Source organism: Perca flavescens, chromosome 2 (genome assembly GCF_004354835.1).
Source record: "Perca flavescens isolate YP-PL-M2 chromosome 2, PFLA_1.0, whole genome shotgun sequence".
NCBI lineage: Eukaryota > Metazoa > Chordata > Actinopteri > Perciformes > Percidae > Perca > Perca flavescens.
Window position 1 is genome coordinate 26921191 of NC_041332.1, and position 21667 is coordinate 26942857.

Genomic DNA, 21667 nt, shown 5'->3' on the forward strand with positions numbered 1-21667 from the left:
GCATTTTTCAACATCAGCTCTCTTATATTTCTCTCTCTTTTTCTCTGCCCCCCCACCCCCTTGTGTCGCTTGATGCCTCGATTAATTTTTTTGTCAACAGTATAGCTTCCAACTTCCAATTTTCAACTTCCAACAACCACGCTGACAGACCATAGACAGTATAAAGACGCGGTCTACTCGATTCTGTCTTGAAATTCCCAGAAGGCATTGCTTCATTTTAACTTTTGCAAACAAATATTCATATAAAAGAAATGCAGGTAGATTTGTTTTATTTCAAACCATGCATGTTTAAGTTTTTGAACATCTGATCTGAATAAGTAATTTTGCTACAAAACAATACAGACTAATGTAAAAGTTCGTGACTGTAGAGGGTAACCATGACTATGATATCGAGAGACTCAAATGTGGTATAAATACTGATCAGATTACATTTCACTAAGTGTGAAGGATTTGGACAAATTTGGCTATAGTTAAACCAAAGAGCTTTATTATTGATGCTTGAAAGGGGGCCAAGAGAAATTATATGGTCCTCTATTTACAATTAAGTGGCTGCATGGCTGTGACAATCATGCGGCTCTCTGATTGGCCGGCCGGCCCAAACGGCCCATGAGGGCCCTCGGCCCCTCTGGCATCTACCCAAATGCCAGATTACCAGTCCGTCACTGCTCACAAACAAAGAGTTGTAGCAAGGTCAGGTGGCTTGTTGGCAGGGTCTGCTTCACAATACACTCTGTCACAAGACACTTGTGCCGGAGTTGATTCTGTGGAAATTTGTGAGGCTGTAGTCTATGGGGTTAAATCCCACAGTCATGAATTAAACCCACAGAGGACAGCAGAGTTGCTGCCTTTCTTTCACTGCAGAAAGCCTTTTCAGGCTGCAATGTAGACATTAGAGATGGCCCGATACCACTTTTCCCGATACCGATTCCGATACCTGAACTTGCGTATCGGCCGATACCGAGTACTGATCCGATACCAGTGTGTCATATATTTTATTATGTTTTAACAGCTGTATACTACTATCCCTGTATGGATGTGATATGATTTCTATCTCTGTTGTCTGTCTGGCTCAGGTTAAACTATTTGTGAAACATAAACAAACACAAACAATGAATGCCGTAGAACTTTCTTTTATTCTCCAGTTTGACAGTCAGTTATAACGGAAAAAGAACATAAATAAACTACTTTAATGTAAATTTTCTTTAGGGCTTTATTACGTGGTATTGGATCGGTGCATAAACTCCAGTACTTCCTGATACCAGCGTTTTAGGCAGTATCGGAGCCGATACTGATACTGGTATCAGTATCGGAACATCTCTAGTAGACATGCAATGTTAGTACTTTCAAGTGATTCATTCCCTTACAAATACTCTTCTAAGCACTTGAATTGCAGCACTGAACATGCTTTTAGCTGTTTGGTTGGAAAGAGTGCACTTGACAATTGTTGACAACATCTACCTTCTGTTCCTACGGAGGTTGAATGCACTTATCATAAGTCAGTTAGGGCGAAAAGTTCTGCCAAAGCAATGTAACATAATGTAAAATAACCTTCTCCATTGTGGTATATTGTAAGGTGTTTCCAACATTTGGCTCCTCCACAGATGTAAATGAGATCGACATCTTTCAATATGGTGTTCTATTGAAGTGTGTCAACGCACAGCATGAAAAGTGCCATAAAAGTGTCAACAAAGACATTTTAGTAGCAGTGTTTATTGGAGCGCTATTGTGTTGCATTGCATTACATCATACAGGTGCTTGTTATTCTTCTGGTCACTTAGTAAATACCTTCCACTGTCTTCTTTGTATAGAAAAGCATTCTTTTTTTTTTTTTAAATAGGCCAGCTGATTTACCTCAGATATTTGTCAATATCCCACATGGTGCTGTGTGTTAATGTGATAGACTTGGCAGGCTGCATGCAGATCTGGCAGCGTGTGCAGCCGAGGTGGTTCATTAAGACACCAGACACCTTATGACTCCACGAGCTCGTGCCTTTAGCTGAGCCTGGCAGGTCCGAGCAAGTCTTTCACACCAAGGTGCTACAAATGCAGCAATCAACATCTATGGGTGTGTGTGAGAGAAATCAGTCACGCTTTGCATGCTTCAGTATGGAGTGATGATAGATAGATAGATAGATAGATAGATAGATAGCATTATATACCTCCACAGTCCCGATTATCACGCTGCACCCCACACTGCTCCTCTGAGCGATGGACTGATTAGTCTACACTGTCAGGCAAGGGAGATCGGCCAGCTCTATCCATTAGTAAAACAATGGAAGAAGGATGGCGTCCCCATAGTGAATATCAACCTCTCAGGTTCTCCTGGAACAACCTTGTCTGATAGCGTGTGCTTGAGAGGAAGGGTGTCACAAGGCATGCGTGAAGGGTAATAATTATCTGCTCGAGTTCCTTCAAGGCTTAGTGTAATTTAGCATCAGTATTCAGAGCCCCAGGGTAATAAATATAGGTATTATGCTCAAGTCCATTTGATATGCCAGCTCTCTGTTAAGTAGAATATCACTGGGGACAAGATGTATCTAAAAAGGTGCAGTGCAGTGTCACTGTAACTCTCATTATTGATTGAGATTCATTGTAATTGTCAAGCCATAATACACATGTTCTAAGAAAATGTGTATTTGACATTGCTGCTGAGTTGGCGTGATGAGCAGGTGAGCTGGTGAATTGTAGTAAACCCTCAGTTTTAAGTTCAGAGTGCGTTGCGGTGCACAACTGCCTCCAGCTAAATTGTGTGTGTGTGTTTTATTTATGAGTATGTAGGAGAAAGCACGAGGGAAATATTTGATTCAGTAGTCCAGGACCTGTTGTCTCATGAGGTTCACATCACCAAACAACCTCCCAGAAACCGCTTGCCCACCATCCACTGGGAGCCCGTTCAAACTCTGCTCCTTTGTTCATAGTCTTATTAACGTCATGTGCTCAGAAACAAACGTCATGCCGTTCTCATCCTGACATGTTGAGAAAACATTTTTTGTTGTTGTTAAAATCCTCTGGGCAAACACAATATCAGCTCTATCACATTATCATACTGGAAAAACTACAAATCTTAGATTCAATTGTCATAATAGACCATTGACTTTTTCTTGGTTCCATCTGGTTTTTATGGCCTTATCTCCCTTTTTCCGTTATGATCCCTGAACCCAAGTTGACGTTCACAAATTGCATATATATATATATATATATATATATATATTTGGTCAGTTGCAATAAAACAAGCAATTTGTGAACGTCAACTTGGGTTCGGGGATCATAATCATAATGGGGCAAATAAAATTATATATATATATATATATATATATATATATATATATATATATATATATATATATATATATATATATTCAATTTACCATAATAGAGGACATTTGAACAGTAGGAACCAGTGAATTTTTGGCTCTTAACCGATGGACAAATTAATGGGAATGCCAAATGAGGACATTTCCATCACATAACTTTCAAATACCAAAGTCACACAAGATGACTACATTGGCCAGTGAAGTTAAAGCTAATTAGCTGCATACTCGGTATCAGTTCTCTAGACATCTGGCAGTCAACATACTGTTAGATGTGATTTTCAAAGCAACTTGTGGAAATAAGAATCCCAAAGATACTGGCAGAATAACAAGCATCAGTCATTAATTTGCTGATTTGTTTTGATGGTGCAAAATGAAATAAAAAAAAAAAAAAAATTCTAGATTGAGAGATCAAGGAACAAGATTGGTGCTATGGCAGAGTTTCTGGTATTTGAAAATAACTTTTAGTTAAGCACAATGACTATAAAGAAGACAAAACCTTGCCTGTTGACTGAACATTTTAACAGAGCTCTGGAATTCAAAATACCAGTTTAATCCACAGAATATTTTTTAAACTGTTGAGTATGAAGGTGTATCTGGCATGCGCAGCATTCCGCTGGGAGTCATCAGGTGCAATGATTACTTAGTAATGTCATATAACTATGGACTATGAGACCATTAGGTTATACAGGAGCAGATGCACACATATCAGCATACACTCTTCCCACATGATGCCTCCATATTCTAAGATGAAAATTACCGGATGCTATGAATAAATCAAAGAGCGCATGTTTACAAGAACATCAGGGTGAAAACACCAGATTTAAATACCACTGAAATGTCATTGGAACTTGTCAGATGTATTTTTAAAGCTGCCAATTTTGCAAAGATGGTCTTGTTTACAATATGGACGGACAGCCAGGGACATATTTGGACATGTGTGTCAGTGGGTGCATGCCACTTGCAGAAATAGTGGCACCTAAACCTGGCTGCTGTCCAGACCCTCTCCTTCTGTTTGGTTTTGGTTCTCTTTCGTTTACTTTCCTCCTTCCCTTTCCTTTTCATTTTGTTTCCTTTAGTCTCTTTAATTTCCTTTTTCCATTTCCTCTCCTCTCCTCTCCTCTCATCTCCTCTCATCTCCTCTCTCCTACTTTGTGTTCCCTTGCCTGACTGCCTCCCTGCTTTTCAGGCAGCAGACAAACATTTTCCCTGGATCTGCCAGTTTCACTTAGCATCCATCTGGGTTTTTTCTCCAGTGAGGTGATTGGCAGCGGGGGCAAGCATTAACATTTTCACATCTTGGCATAGAGACACTAACAGGCAGGGATGTGGCAAAGGATGTGCCTTGAATACTGAGCAACAGCCTCACTCTCTCATCAAGGCACAAAAGAAAGCATCAATTGTGTACAGGAAGATATCTAGAGAATTCCTTCTTCTCTTTTGTCACTGGATTAACAGTGTTTCTTCTGTACAACTAATAAACTGCATAGTCAATTCAGGTAATGCAAAACTCTCATATGCTCAAGACCTCTTTTACAGTAATGATAATGAAAGACCAGTCTCAGTGCTGAAGGATATATATATATATATATATATATATGAGAGAGAGAGAGAGAGATTTATTCTATGTAATGTCTTTTATCTGGACCCTGAGTCTGCCATAAAGTTTTGACTGAGTTTTTATTCTTCGCTAGAATTTTGGTAACATCTCAGAGCCAGGCACTCAAAGTATGCGGCTTGGATTTTCATCAGTATCCTTAAATGGACTCATCCCTTTGCTTTATTCTCTCCATAAATATGTGGTGAGCCTTGGTACAGATAAAAAGGTAATCCACATGGCACAGTCTGCCAAGAAGCTATTTCTCGCTCTGAGCAGAATAGAACATGGTGTAACAAAAACATACGGCTGTAATTTCTCTTAGAGGAATTGCAGTGATTTGGAAATAACCTATATCTCTATACACACTAATACCTGCATGTTCTCCATGTAGCAGGACTGATATTATTTTCCACTGTCATGATATTGCCTGATAGATTCTTTAAACACACAGTACAATGACAGATGCTCTATAGCCTACATGTTTTAATGTAATAGATGGAGATAGGAAACATATTGTATTTTCAAGGGCACCAGGCAGTACATATAGCTTCTTATCTGATTCACAAGCCTTATAATGAACAGTAATGTGGTCTGCTCAGATGCCGGTGGTGCACTGATGCACACTGAAGGCTACAATCAAATCGGGTCTGGCAGGCTTTCAACACAGAGAACTGTGTTGAAAGCAATAAAACTGATAGCACATCAGATCATGTTGGTTTGTGCAATGTCTGATGTGCTATGAGTTTTATTTTCATGAAACAAAGATAATCTGCTATAGGGAAGTCATGAAAAGTTAGCATTTAACACCCTGAGATAATGTAGAGTGAGTTTTATATTCTATATTCAAGTTCAAGGAAAAATGTCAAACATTTCCTGGTCCCAGCTTCTCTAATGTGAATATGTGCTGCTGTTCTTTGTCTTACATGATAATAAACTTGATGTCTTTGCATTTTGGAACATTTGTTAGATAACATTTTTTTATTGAAAGATGTCCCCTTGGGTTCTGGGAAAGTTTAATAGGCGTTTTCACTATTTTCTGACATACTCCAATATAGTATGTGACCGAATGTGGCCTTTCAGTGCTTTTGAAGAGCTATTATATACTTAAAAACATAGAACACATTAGTCAAGTAAAGTTAGTTTTATTAACCCAAAATCACAAATTTGCCTTAAAGGGCTTTACAATCTGTACAACATGCAACACCTTCTATCCTTAGACTTTCAATTCAGACAAGGACAACACCCCCCCACCATCACCACCACCACCACCACCAACACCACAACCACCACCACACATGCACACTTTAAACTAGTCTGTTCTCTCCACAGCAGGAAAATGAAATGAATCATGTGAACTCTTTGAAGCCTCTCTCCAAACAACATTAAGACATTTTAATTGGCAGTGAACTAATTATGTCATCCCCTCACAGGTGGCCACGGCAGATGGCCTCGTCCACTGGCCTGTGTCGATACGGGGCCAGGGTGGACTGCTGCTGGGGATGGACACGCCGTTCCTGGGGTCACTGCCAGCGTGAGTGCCACCATGCCTACTGCTGCTGCTGGGGGCAAACAGGGCTAACAAGGTTGTGAGGTTTCAAGCTGGGGTCAAAGATGCTATTAGACACAGGAGATGCTGCAGCACTACTACTATAGTAACAGGAGACTCGGGGAAGCACACACACACGTGCACGTTGTCACAACAGAAACACATCCAGCTAATGGTGCATCACACCTGGGACAATCTTTGAGTGAAGATTGATTGTAATGGCTGGTGGGACCGGAGGAAAGGCTGACATTTATATTCACACTGCGGGTGGCCATAATGAGGGAGAGACTGTAGCTGCAGGGGGACACATTCAAGGGTAGATGGGAGATTGAGTATAGATTGCGTGCATAAACAAGCCAGCTCATGCGGCAAGAACAATCGGTGTGAACACAATCCATGGTGTTGTCAGGTGTACAGACCTCAACTCATCTTTATATTCAGCAACGCCACTTAGAGGATTCCGAGGATGTGTCCTGTCATGACCACACGCCATGAACTGTATAAAATATTAACACGTCACATATCCGACATATTTACATTGTGTAAAGACCCTCTGCTCTCCTGTAATGCTACCCAGGAAGTTGTGAATATACTAACATGGGTTTCATATATGGCCACCAAATCCTCCGCATGGCTTGGTGCCTGTGCTGGTATAGCTACTTTGCTGTGGGGGTTTAATCAAGAAAAGGTTAACACAGAAATAGGGGTTAACAAAGCAGGAACTTAGCAACAAGAAACTTGAAGGAATAGTTAGACATTTTGGGAAATATTTTGATAATTTTTGGTTTCCTTCCCAAGAGTTAGATGAGAAAATCAATTCCACTCTCATATCTGTCTGATAAATATGAAGGTACAGCCAACAGTCGATTAGCTTAACATGATGACTGTAACTTGGGCAGGAGCGTAGCACAACATTTTGGGCCCTGTAGAAAGGCATTCTCTATGGGCCCCTCCCCACATCCACAGCTATTCATTCTAGCATCTTTTTGGGCCCTCCTTAAATGAGGGCCTTGGGTACTCAGTCCCCTGTTCCACCCCCAGTCCGACACCCCTGAAACTGTGGGAAACAGTTGGGTAGCTCTGTCCAAAGGTAAAAATCTAAAGAGGCACTGGTAGGTGCTTTGGACAGAGCCACGCTCACTGTTTCCCTCTATTTACGGTCAGTAGTTATATATTTACTGATAGAGTGGATTCAATCTTCTCATTTAACTCGGCAAAACAAGGGATTAAGTGTATTTCTTGTAAGACTATTGCTTTAACGTGTTGCCATTGTCACAGGTTCTGGTTCTGGTTTCCACTGTTCTCTGCGTTCCTAAAACTAAAATTCAGCTCTGCTCAGGAGGTGATTCTAAATCCAAGTTCCAGATACTGTCAGGCGGTGCAGGCAGTGTTGTCAATTGTAATTAGTCAAGCCAATGTGTCAACAAACACAAGAACACAGCAGTAACATTACACTAATGTGACCACTTGTTGGACAAACAAGGCAAAGTTTATATTGTAGCTTTCACACGTTTATCCTTCAACTTCTCTCCACTTTCTAATGTTTTCTATCCTTTTTTGGAATTGTTTCTGTCTTTGTTTGGGATACCATTTCCCAACTTATATAAATGTGACAGAAAATCAATGTCAGGATTAGTGCCACTTCTTCTATTGTCTGTCCCAAAACTGCACTTGCCTACCAAACCATGCGTTACAATGACATCTGTCCCCTTTTTAATCACTATATCCAAAGTTGTTGTTGTCTTTTCAGCGAAGCATACTGTATCTAAAATGTTGAGATTAGTAAAACACAGTGGAAACAAAAAGTAGAACCTTGCACCAAAGCCTTTCAAGTTTTTAAATTTGAGTTTTTTGGAAGCTTCATGTTATGGGTTGTTAAGTTCCTGCTGGGGAAAAAGGTTCAAAACTCTGCATGTCGGTTCTGGCCGCTTTATTTATAGCTTGTTAAAATCATGTTTTTTTAATCCACTCATTTTGTGTTTTTCATTGCTTAAATGACCATATTTTAATTATGTTCTCATGTATTGAAGCTCATCATGCCATGCTATAGCTGACCTTTTGTTTATTTATTGTATTTTGTATGTATGTGTTATGTGGAAAATATGTCACACACTGCTTGTTGGGACCAAAGGTCTGGGCTGCTGCAGCTAAAATATTTCTGTATTTGCTGGGTTTAACAGTTCACTCCAATTTCATGTAAAAGTGGCAGAGTGCCATCTTTTCTCTTGATGTTGGAGTGCACTGCAAGATTTCTCATTTTGTTATGGAGAACGCAAACAGTATTACTTGAGTTCACGGTTTTAGTGTTTTGTATTCCTTTTAGCTCAGCCAGATTAACCTCAGGTCTTTGCAAGACAAATCAGCTTTTTATCCTCTTCACGCTTCATCTCTATTATAAACAAAATATAATAATTTTATTCTTACATAAACACTTGGAGTCAAAAAAACAAATTTATGCTAATGGTTTGTGTGACTGAGCTAGACTCGTAGCTTCAGGAAGGCTGTTTCATGGTTGAAAATTAGAGGGATAGAGTTTGTTCAAAAACCTACCTTTTCCCAATACCTTGACACTTGAACTACACAATCTGTGCTGGAATTATTTAGGCAAAAGCAGCACAGTTTCACTCAGACAGCTCAATTGTATCATTTGATAGTGTTTGTTTGAACATGGGGCCAGGACTCAGCAGTAATCCTGGCAGGAGTCCGCAATCTCAATGCCTAATACCTCCCAGGGCATCTGTACTGGGCTCCCTGCCTTTATAGCTTCCCAGACAATTCAAGGCGGGATAGATGCGGGTTTTGCATGAGGCCAAGAAGACGAAGATGACTTTGTTATGATAGAAGCTGAGATTAGGGGGTAAGACATGATTCATGTACAGTGCTCATATTTTACTCACTTAAAACCCTAACAGTAATGGCCACAACACATGCCGTAGTGTAGTTACGGTTCCACATATAATAAATCAAGCACAGTCGCATTAAAAAAGACACGTTTGCATCAATTACTCGACCAGCCAAACAGCAGTGTGTGAACATGTTTTCTTTGTTATTCTGGAGTCCCACATGTTCCATGTTGAGCCAAAAGTATGAGTTAAGTTTGAGCTTAACCATCATATGGAGTACTTTCACTTGACCATTTTTTTATTTCAACAAAACCAAATCTGCTCGGTGAATGCTTGCCTTAATGCTCCTGCCGTGTGCGCAACTCAAATCCATTCTGACTGCAATCAGTATTCCTTCAAGTCAGTAAGGTGGTGATTTAAACCTTAGAGGAGGGAGGTGGAGGGTTTGGGAAAGAAAGGACGTTGGTGTGTGTGCTTGTGTGTGAGAGGATGCAGTCAGTACAGATTTCAGGTCTTGGTAAAAAAATAAAAAATAGTGGCGATAGAAGAGATTGGAGCTATAGGATTGTGGCTTTCTCAGCGATGGGTTTGTGAGACTTCCCTCAAAGAATGAGAAACTTAATGGATCGACATTTAATGCTCCCAGAACTGAAATGGTGAGGGAGAGAGGACAGAAAGGACTAAAGTTGGAAAAAGTAAAAAATCCTGAGCTGGGGTTCAGAGGTAAGGAGTTAGAGATGATTGCTGCTGGAGTGGAAGGGGGGGACGTCAGGAGAGGGAGAGAAGTGAGGAAACCAGGCAGATGGGGGAGAGAGAGAGAGAGAGAGAGAGAGAGAGAGAGAGAGAGAGAGAGGAGCTTTAGATTTATAGTAGACCGAAGCTCCACTTATAATGTTCTGACAGGCCATCCGGCAGGCAGAGCCACACTTGAAGCTACTTATTCTAACCAGCTGCCATCATGAACATTTTACTGCCACTGTGAGCAGTTGAACATTTGCATTTTAAGTGTAATACAGTTAACAGTAATCATACTAAAAATACTTTTCATCTCTTCCACTTTTGATGAAGATTGAGAACTGTCTAATCTAAAATTTGCATCCAAATAGTTCACTCAGCAGGAGCTTCAGTCATTTCATACATTTGATGCCAGGTGATACAAGACTTGCTGTGAGGTTGCTAATATGAAACAAATATCATCCATATTAATTATTATAATTAATTATCTGGGCTTTTACCACAAAAATTAAGAAGGAACTGACTAAATAGATCGTTATTACACAGCCCAGTATAAATCTGAATAAAGTTCACATTGCACAATTCTGCACCTCACTTAGCGATTATGTCAACATTTAGCATCAATGCAGGCAGTAGTTAGCCTGACAAGACCCACATCCAGATGTTGGGTCTGGGAAGCCACCATTGGCAGGGCTAAATCCAAGGGGTGGGATAAACAATTGTCTTTCAAATTCCCTCTGCACGCAATAGGATAGCGCTACAACCAAGCAGAGCAACGAAGAAGGTAGCAGAGCTAGTTGATAGATTAAACCTTTGCCGTATCCGGTCGGCAAAACTCCGAACACATCTTCCTTTTTTAAGAATGACTTCAATGCCGTTCTTTGTTCTTTTCTCAAAGAAAAGCTTAACTTCAAGTCTTCCAGAGTTGCGGCCAAAGCCGATTCGAAAGACCGCTGTTCCCAGCAGCAGCAGCCATAAGCCCGCCCACCGACTCTATACATGATGTGATTGGCCCGGCCTCCACACTGCTCTCACAGGCCCCAACCTCCCCATCAATGTCAGATACCGGCGCACAAGGCACAGCATGCACTAACGTGCACGGGCGGCCGGACCGGCTATCAAAAAAAAAGAACAGAGAATGTTGTACAGATTTACAATTTGTACAACATACCCTCTGTCCTTTTCGACTCTTGCTTTGGATAACTCTCCCCAAAAAAGAGTGGAAACAGGAAGAGCAACTGAGGAAGGATCCATCTCTCAGGACAGACAAACATGCAATAGATGTTGCGCGTACAAAATAGACTAATAAAATATATATAACAATACAGACAATCCATATGAGAAAATGATACATAGAATGCGAACAAAAAAAGATGGATTCAGGAAGATGTCAATAAACACCATGTAACCTTAAAAGAGGACAAGCTACACAAACACACAAGAAGCAAGACTGAAGCACATAGAGAGAGAGAGAGAGAGATAGATATGAAAGGCTGAATCTCCTGGAGGACAGAGTTCCAGATCTAACAATCCAAGAATGTAATCTTGGCTTTTGCAGAATCGTCTAATATCAATATTCTTGTCTGGAGATAGGGTTGGATTATATTCAGACGGATACTGTTGTAACAAAAATGAGGACTTGAAACTGGACTTGGACTTGACTGTTGTGAGACTTGCTTACTTCAGAGTTGGCTCACCACAGACTTGGCTTGAGATTTGATTTTGAAAATAGTCAGTTTAACAGTTGAGTTAACATTCAAATCAGGTTTGACCAGGTACAAGGCTGCAGGAACAGTTAAACATTAATAAGACCTATACAAGCCATAAGACATATACAAGCAGGCCTTGAATAGCTACACAGCTTTGATGTCTCAAAGGGTGTGACTTTTTTTTGGATTAATTTAAATCTTCAAAAAGACTTGAAACAGCTCTAGTAGAAAGACATACATTTATATTCCCTGCATTGTAAAGGAGCTGGGTTGAATATCACCTCCATATTAAATAGATCACACATAATTTCCTCAGCGGTCCTGGTGGATTCTACAAATCCACCGAGACTGGTATTTAGTTTGATTGAGTGGAGCCTTTGTTTCGACCAATAGTGTGCACAGGATTAAGGCAAGACTTTTGAATTGGTAATTCGAGCTAACAAGTGAGCGATGAAAGCAGAAAAGTGATATTTCAGTTTGAGTAATTCACTTCATCATGATTGTCTGCTCCACTTTCTTTCATGATCACTGGGCTGTAAAGGCCCGTCTAAAAGTGGGCCTTTTTCATCTGCTTGTAAGCATTAAGGTGAAAACAAAATTGCTTGTAATAATTGGAGGGAATATATACGGGAATAAAAGGCACATTTTACTCTATACAATTCTGGCTTTAAAGGCACTTTGAAACAGTTCTGACCTAAAAATCTAATGTCCGTTCACAGTCAGGTAGCTGCAGCATTTCTTTTTATATTGAAGAAACCAGAGCACCATGATTTACTTGAATGATATCAGTGGTGTTTTCATATTTTAGCACAGTGGTTTGATTTTAAGAAAGAATTATAATTTTACTGTTTCATAGTGTGTGAGAGAACACTGCTTAATTCACTTCAATTTAGATGTGAGTGATAATAAGGAATATGTAGTTCAGAAATAACAGAACATCCCTGGAGACAGTGGTTTTATTCAGACCTCATTTTAATTTTAAACACAATTGTAAATGCATTTAAAATGTGGCGTCTACCTCGAGGCAATTTGGAAATATGTGTGACTCCAGAACTCCAGACTGTGTGTGTTTGTGTGTGTTTGTGTGTGTTTGTGTGTGTGTGTGTGTGTGTGCGTGTGTGTGTGTGTATGTGTGTGTTTGTCTGTTTTTTTTCTTTTCTTCCAGGAATGTTTGCTTGTCAAATTGACCAGGCTATGCCCTCTAACATCATACTGTCTTTATTTATTCATTTGTGCTCTCAAAGACTAAACATTGGCCGCAACCTTTGTTTGTTTGGCTATCTGTTTTGCAGCTCTCCTCGCCTTAACTCACAGAGTAGCCGGGATAAGGTGCCAGCCCCAAGGTTAGATGCTCCACATGTTTCTTGAAGTAGTCTTGCTCGACATGTATTGCTGGGGTCACATCCTCTGAATCCTGGGCTCACTCACTTATTTATAGAGCCAAGCCCACCCCACCAACTAACACCTCACACCCCTTGGTGGCGGCCATCTTCCTCCCTCCGGCCTCACATCTACTGTATGCAAACAGCTTACACACATACGACAGACCTGATTTCACCTGAAGCCGTGTCTTAACATGAATTATGCTGAAGTCCTTTAGTTTCATTAAGATTCAACCGCCCCTCTAGTTGACCCCTTAGAATACTAATGACACCCTTAAAGCTGAAATCCATAATGTTTTTGCAATTAATATATCAGTAATGTATCCATTTGTATGGTGCAGAGTAAAAACTGAGCGTTTTACTGTGGTTGGAGATGCTCTGCATGTGTCACTACATAGAAATCAGTCATGTTGAAAGTGCCAATGCTATCATACTTAATCACTTGGGTAAATTAAATAATCACCATGGCATTACCCAGCTGATCAATGACTTTCACTGCATACAAACAAGATCAAATTAAACTTCAGAAACTAGTGGTCTGCCCTCTGTATATATAGTATGTCCAGTATATGCTGACATTAGTCCTGGGTCCCTTGGTGTGACAATTAAGCTATTTTAAGATGTCACCTTGGTCTGTGTGAACCTTTGAAACAATGAATTGCTTAATAAACAAACAAAACAATCAGCAAATCAACCGATAATGAAATAATCATAACGAGCAGCCTTAGGTAATTACTTAGTTGATTGCAAGATGATGCAACTTGATTAAGTAATGATTTTCCCATCTTACTTTGATGAAGTCATGCATCGAACTATTATAAACATTGATACGCAATATCTGTGTCAATTAAAAAATAATACATCCCCTTGTGTTTACCATCAGGCATCCACGAACAGTCAAAGAATTTAAAAGAATCTGCATCAGTATAGCAGCAGTATAATGTCCTGAGGACTGGCTGATGTAAAGCAGAGTGAAAGTGTGTCATCACTCGGCATCTTTTGATGGTGTTCATGGAACGAGGGTCACACATGCTATGTTTGGCCTTCCAGCTGGTAGGACCATTTTTAGTCCTCCGTGTCCTCTGCTGTGGTTAATGAACACTCGCCGTATCCCTGATCTCTCTGCCAGGCCAGAGGCTTAAAAATAACCTCAGAGGCAAAGCCTGTTGATGGCCGCCTCTGATCCTGCTAATCAAATCTTCCCCCATGTAGGAGAATAACAAAAAGCACTCCATTTGACTTCCCTCTAACTAACAACATTTTCTTCTGCTGACCAGACCAAGGTCTAATAAACTCCTACTTCCAAAAAAGTACGACTCTTTTCCTTTTCCTCCAACGAATTGGGCCATTTTTAAATGGTAATTGTGAACTTTGACTGCTCTGCGTGTTAACATACCGGGTCATATCACAGGCCCCTCCAAGTGGTCTAACAATACTTTCTTTCTATTTGATTACATAGCCAAATAAAGTGCAATGAGTCTGGAGATGTTATCAACCCGAGTTAACGGATTTATCGCATACCTTTGTGCCTTTGAATTCAGTTTGAACAATGTTACAGACTGAAACCTGAGGAGCTAAAGATGTTCTCCCTGAATGTGTATGAATGGAAATTTCTGACATTGTAACTTGATTCTGAAAGTATGCATTTCATATGTAGAGAGTGCTATTCAGCCCTTGCTTTTCAGTTTTTTTTAGGTCTCTTAAAGCAGCTTTCAACTTATTTCTACCATTTATAAAAACAATTATTGAAAGCAGGAAGCACTTAGAGAGTGAATATCTCCACCAAGGCTGCACACTTCAATGCAAACATATCCAACGGCAACAAAATACAATCAAGTAAGTGTGCTATCCACACCACAAACTATGATCATGTTCAGACGGACAGCAAATAAACACAGGATTAATTCAATTCAATAAAATTTTATTTATAGTATCAAATCATATCAGAGTTATCTCAAGACACTTTACAGATAGAGTAGGTCTAGACCACACTCTATAATTTACAAAGCCCCAACAATTACAGTAATTCCCTCAAGAGCAAGCATTAGCAGTGGCTATTGCAACAGTGGCGAGGAAAAACTCCCTTTTAGGAAGAAACCTCGGCAGACGGGGCCTGATGGGTCTGATGGGGCCGGTTGGGGGTGTGATGGCGATAATAGTCGCATTAAAGATAGTGGAACAGTGACTTTGAAGGTAGTCGTTGTAGTTCATGTCACAGCAGGACGTTATGGGATGAAACGTGGCGCTGCAGAGCATGGGTGGGTGCAGCAGACGCAGCAGGATGCGGCCGGGCGTTGAAGAAACATAAGGACTCCGGGAGTTTACTCCCCAGAGCTAGGTTAGTAACAAGCAGTTCTGGGACAGGATGCATACAAAAGGAAACAAATGAAAACATTGATGAGAGGCTGTACTGGCCTGCCTCCCTCTACTCTCACTATATTATTGATTATATGATCAATAAATCTGATGACTACGAAGAGAAGCAGGTGGGCCGGGTTAGGCGGACGCTGCAACTCCTCACTTCTTAACTATAAGCTTTATCAAAGAGGAGAGTTTTCAGTTTATTCTTAAATGAGGTGATGGTGTCTGCCCCCCTAACCCAGACTGGGAGCTGGTTCCACAGGAGAGGAGCCTGGTAGCTGAAGGCTCTGGCTCCCAGTCTACTTTTAGAGACTCTAGGAACCACAAGTAACTCTGCATTCTGGGAGTGCAGTGCTCTAGTGGGACAATAAGGTACTAAGAGCTGTTCTAGATAGGATGGTGCTTGACCATTTAGGGCTTTGTAGGTCAGGAGAAGGACTTTAAAGTCAATCCTGAATTTCACAGGAAGCCAATGCAGAGAAGCTAAAACAGTAGAAATATGATCTCTTTTCTTAGTTCTCGTCAGAACACGTGCTGCAGCATTCTGGATCAGCTGGAAAGTCTTAAGGGACTTATTTGAGCAACCTGACAGTAGGGAATGACAATAGTCCAGCCTGGAAGTAAGGAATGCATGGACTAGTTTTTCAGCATCGTTTTGAGACAGGATATTCCTAATTTTGGCAATGTTACGAAGATGAAAAAAGGCTGTTCTCGATGATTGTTTTAGATGGGCGTTAAAGGATGTATCCTGATCAAAAATAACTCCTAGATTTCTGACAGTAGTGCTGGAGGCCAGGACAACACCATCCAGAGTAGCTATATCTTTAGATAATGAAGTTCGGAGGTGTTTAGGTCCCAGTACAATAACTTCAGTTTTGTTACAGTTTAACATCAGAAAATTATAGGTCATCCAGGATTTTATATCTTTAATACATGAAGTTTAGCTAACTGACTTGTTTCGTCTGGTTTGATTGATAAGTATAATTGGGTGTTGTCCGCATAGCAGTGATAGTTAATTGAGTATTTCCTAATGATATTACCAAGAGGAAGCATATATAAGGAGAATAAAATTGGTCCAAGCACTGAACCTTGTGGAACGCCATGTTTAACTTTCGCATACTTAGAGGATTTATCATTAACATTAACAAATTGAGATTGATCAGAAAAATAAGACTTAAACCAGCTTAGTGCAATTCCTTTAATTCCGACTAAGTGTTCTAATCTCTGTAACAGGATTGTATGGTCAATAGTGTCAAAAGCAGCACTAAGATCTAATAAAACAACTCCTTTGTCTGCAGCAGTTAGAACGTCGTTAGTAATTTTCACCTGTGCCGTCTCTGTGCTATGATGCTTTCTAAATCCTGATTGAAAGTCTTCAAATAAGCTGTTGCTATGGAGAAAATCACATAACTGATTAGCAACTACTTTCTCAAGGATCTTGGAGAGAAAGGGAAGGTTAAATCTAGGTCTATAGTTTGCTAAGACCTCAGGATCGAGGGTGGGTTTTTTCAGAAGAGGTTTTATCACAGCTACTTTAAATGACTGAGGTACATGACCTGTTAATAGAGACATATTGATCATATCTAGTAATGAAGTGTTTACCACAGGTAACGCTTCTTTGAGTAGCCTTGTTGGGATGGGGTCTAAGAGACAGGTAGATGGCTTTGCTGAAGATACCTTTACCATTAGTTATTGAAGGTCTATAGGATAAAAACAGTCTAAGTATATGTCAGGTCTAGTCGTTCTTTCTAGCAGTCCTGCGTTGAAAGGTGAACCATTAGAAGTTGAGGGCAAAAGGTGATGAATTTTATCTCTAATTGTTATAATTTTATCATTAAAGAAGCTCATGAAGTCATCACTACTCAGAGCTAGAGGAGTAGATGGCTCAGTAGAGCTGTGACTATCTATCAGCCTGGCTACAGTGCTGAAAAGAAACCTTGGGTTGTTCTTGTTTTCTTCTATTAATGCTGAGTAATAGTCTGATCTGGCATGTCTGAGGGCCATCCTATAGGTTTTGTCTTGCCAGTCCAAACGAGACTCTTCCATTTTGGTGGAGCGCCATTTGCTTTCAAGTTTTCGCGAGTTTTGCTTTAATTTACGAGTTTGGGAGTTATATCAAGGTGCTAGTTTCTTTTGCTTCATCTTCTTCTTTTTGAGTGGAGCAACAGAGTCCAAAGTAGTCCGCAACAGAGTCCAAAATAGTCCGTAGGCAGGCCGTAATACCATTATCCTGCAAAACGGTTGAACTTCCCTTAAAGACTAAGGATAACTTTCCAGAAACTATCTTATAGCATTTATCAAAAACTATGCAGTGTTTTGGCCCTCTAATGAGCCTAAAAAAATCATGTATTTATTACACAAACTGGACTTCCTGGATTCTTTTTTTAATCTTCTCCCTGGTATCTGAAACATCACCAACACACCTTACATTTCTTTCTGAGCTATCCTTTTAATAGTTATACTGACAAACATGACAAATCAAAAGCCAAATTATCTTTGTGGAGGTTGTTTGGGTGTAAAATGTTTGGCCTCACGGTGCTGAATTTGTAAATCAGGAGGAGCGGCACACAGACTGAATGCTGACCTGCTGATCCAGCAGGTCAGGGGAAGAAAAAAAGTCACGAAACGCATCAAGATAAAAACCAAAGTGCCTGGTGACAACACCTAGATCCTGCTGGGCTAAAACTTATCAAGAATGACTTAATAAACAATGCTTTGTGCAGCGCACAACAGGGGGAATTATAATAGATCATACTCATTTCACCGCACAACTCAAACACCCACTAGCCAGACTGATCTCATTAAGTGGCGTATGTATGACACGCCAATTCGTATGCCATTGTTGGCGTGTTATCAAGACGCATACTCGCTTTTTAGCGGGTTTATCAACGCCGTTTGGCCTCCATTGACTTAGATTACCTTGCGATTGCGTGTGAATTGACGCCGTAGCGAGTAGTATGAAAGGGCAAAAATCCACGAGGGGTGGAGGATGGGTCTTTCACCCAGGAGAGCGGGGATTGTGTCCTGCATGTGATGTTTTCTTTTTCACGTTTGTTCTTTTCCTAAACCCAACCCCGTTCTTCTTTTCCTAAACCCAACCCCGTTCTTCTTTTCCTAAACCCAACCCGCGTGTGACGTTTCCTAAACCCAACCGTAGCCTCGCGATAACACGTAGCCTTGCGATAACACGCCACGTGGCTTTAGAAAGTGGCGTGTATGTTTATGGAAATAAAAGAATGCCATGACAGATAACATTAAATATTACACAACATTTATTCATAGATTTTGATAGTGACAAAAGTAGGTGCCAGAACCAATCAAATAGGTGCCGGTACCATGGTCCCTGATCATGTTCCGGCAGGATCCGGCACAACTTAAGCCCTGCTGACACAACAATATATTAAACCCTACATCTGTATTGCCACACATTACACTACACCATCACATCTTTCCAAATACACGACAACACTGGCTGGTGTGATAAGCACTCTCATCCAGAATCTCTCTCTACACACACATACAGTATGTACTGCCTCTTCCACCACAGTGATAATTAGGTCCTCTGATTGTGCTGTATTATGACAGAATTAATGAAGCTTTTAATGAAAATTAGTAACACTTGGCTGAGGCCCTGTGTATCAGACATGCTTAGCAGCAACCTGCAGTAAGCACAGTCAGATAAGCAGGGTAAGCCTACAACTCACTAATTCAGAACACAGAGCCAGTGAAGCTGTGCAGCTCCCGCAACTACCACGTCTCTGTACACACTCAAAATATCACCATCCACGCACTATGTACGATCAGGGCAGCTCTTTATTAAGGCACTAATTATAATCTACTATTTTGGTGTTCAAATTGTTTCATCTTCAGTCTAAGGGGAAAATATTATTTGTCTAGGTAATTCTGGTTGGCTGGGCGCCAGCGTACATATTAGTGCTGTATTTTAAAACCAGCATAATCAAAACTTTGCTCGGTGTTAAAAGGTCAGACCTCTCATTTATCGCACACAGTGTGAAAAGATTTTGTATCAGTAAGGACAATAACACTTTTCCAGCTCTGTTCAATGCGGAAATTATGTGGTTAGCTGAGAATGGCTTGTCTATTACCATTAGTTAATGATAATAAGACTGTCACACAAGGAGAAAGAAAGAAAGAAACAAACAAACAAACACATGTCCTATATGAATGAAGCATCATGCTGTCTTATTGCTGTAATGTGAAGAAAACCGTATAAAACTAGATAATTTACAGCCAAGTCAAGGAGCAGTGGGATTAAGTGCTTTGTCATCGTGATCTGTAACAAGTAGTCAGCCATGGCGCTGCACTGATCTGTCTCTTCCTCTTTGAATCCCCCCTGAACAGCTGTGTGCCAGCCTGGCTGTAAGCACGGAGACTGCGTGGGACCCAATAAGTGCAAGTGCCACCCTGGCTTTACCGGCAAGACCTGCAACCAAGGTAAGCTCTCGCCTGGAATTTGTAGACCGTATGAAAACACAGTTGTTACCTTGCAGTGGCATATGACTTTCTTATTTGTCGTAGGGCACTGAAGTTGAAACGTACTCCACAACATATATTATGACTCAAAAGTGCACCCCTCCCACCAAAAGCAACACACAGGCCTGCTGACATGCACATTTTTCAAACTGAAGAACAACCCCTGCCCTGAGCAATTGCAGGAATCATCATTGTTTATTGTGGCCTGATCTCCACCGCACAACACCTACGTATTAAAGTTGCCACTCATGTAGCGGAAGTTGGTTTGCCACCAGCTGACAGCAGAGATTCTTTAATCACAAGGGGAGGAGGAGAGAGCTGATTCAGCTCAAATGGAAATAAGTGGTGAGGCCATGTTGAATGATCCCAGGGATGCATCCTCTCTGGTGAAGATAACATCTCAATTACTGACCTGAGATAACTTGGCTCGGCTGAGTGCAACCGATGCTATTGAAAATGTCTTTCTGTGTGTGCTTGAGTTTTTATGCATTTCCATCGCTGACAGATTGGGCATGTAGAAAAGCACTAAAGCGTCCCAGTAAGTTAGTAAGTTGCCGTGCATCCAAGCAGCTTGAAAATACTTGTGGAATTCACGCCCCAAGACAGGAATAGGATAGTGTGTAATTAAAAACAAAGGTTAAGGTAGTGGAGGAGGAGGGTGGGTGGGATGGAGGTGTTGAAATCCTTTCCGGAATGTTCTAAATGACTCAACTTGCATTTGAGGCTATAGGTGGCTCCTGTCTGCCCGGCCAGACGGCTGTACTTTGTCTTAATCTGCAACAAGGGGAGAGGAAAAAGGATCAGCGTCCCATATCCAACTACAAAGAGTATGCTGCCAACCATTCAGACAGACTTATCTGACAAATGTAATTCCAAGACCTTTCAAGATGAAACTGTACTTTCAAGTGCCCATCGAAGCCCCATTTGTCCAATAAGCTCTTGACGTTTTACATAGCTTTCCCTTATACTCAGCTTTGAGTGGCAGACTTGCCCTTTCAGCCTATTTAGGTGGCGATAACCTTGGATTCTGCTTGGAGCTGGCACATGCTATGGAAACCAATTTAATTATTATCAAACCATAGATTAGATTTTCTCATTTAAATGCAGCAGCCTCCATTAAACATTGATTTGAGGTTTACTATTGATGTGCCGGGTGGTTGATGTTTCAAAGCATTCTAATATCCTTCCCCTCCGGAGAGCTACATTTCTCTTATGGAGTCAACTGGAGGAGTGAAATAAGTTGTCCAGAGCTCAGCTGATTCCCTGGCCTCGATGCTGCGAAAGGTCAAGTAGTCACACTGATACACTGTAAAACATAATACAGCAATTTAGTGGAATCAATTTATCTTTTAGTAATTACTCTAAAGTAATAATTCCGAAGATTTTCATTAGAATAAAATGTCTGTCAAGTCACTATCTATCACCGAATGAGGCAATCAATGGTGATTGATCCTGTAGCCCACTGATAAAAGCCCTTGCATTTGCAGTATTACGAACTGGGTGTCTGTGGCAACATTCCCAGGAAAAATCACAAGCAGCACACAGTTAGTGACGCGTTTTCCATCACAGCAGTGGTTGGTCCGCCAGAGAGGATAGGCGGAGCTAACAAAACAGGCTCGCTCTTCAACTCGCTTGTGTGTGAAGTGGTGTACTGTTTTTTTCGGTCTCTGCTAGCATTGTGACTAA

General features: G+C 40.7%; 1 protein-coding gene across 6 annotated transcripts in view; it reads left to right on the top strand.

The window, feature by feature from the left end:
- npnta (nephronectin a) overlaps nucleotides 1–21667 on the top strand; it is a 55180-nt gene that overhangs the window by 3437 nt on the left and 30076 nt on the right. For 3 of the 6 annotated variants that reach the window (XM_028594850.1, XM_028594859.1, XM_028594879.1), the window contains exons 2-4: nucleotides 6342–6442; nucleotides 13037–13087; nucleotides 19850–19942. In XM_028594850.1, the coding sequence (XP_028450651.1) occupies nucleotides 6342–6442; nucleotides 13037–13087; nucleotides 19850–19942 (245 nt within the window). Of the gene's footprint in view, nucleotides 1–6341; nucleotides 6443–13036; nucleotides 13088–19849; nucleotides 19943–21667 lie in introns of those variants that run through there. The other 3 variants (XM_028594868.1, XM_028594889.1, XM_028594905.1) reach the window with 2 other exon arrangements.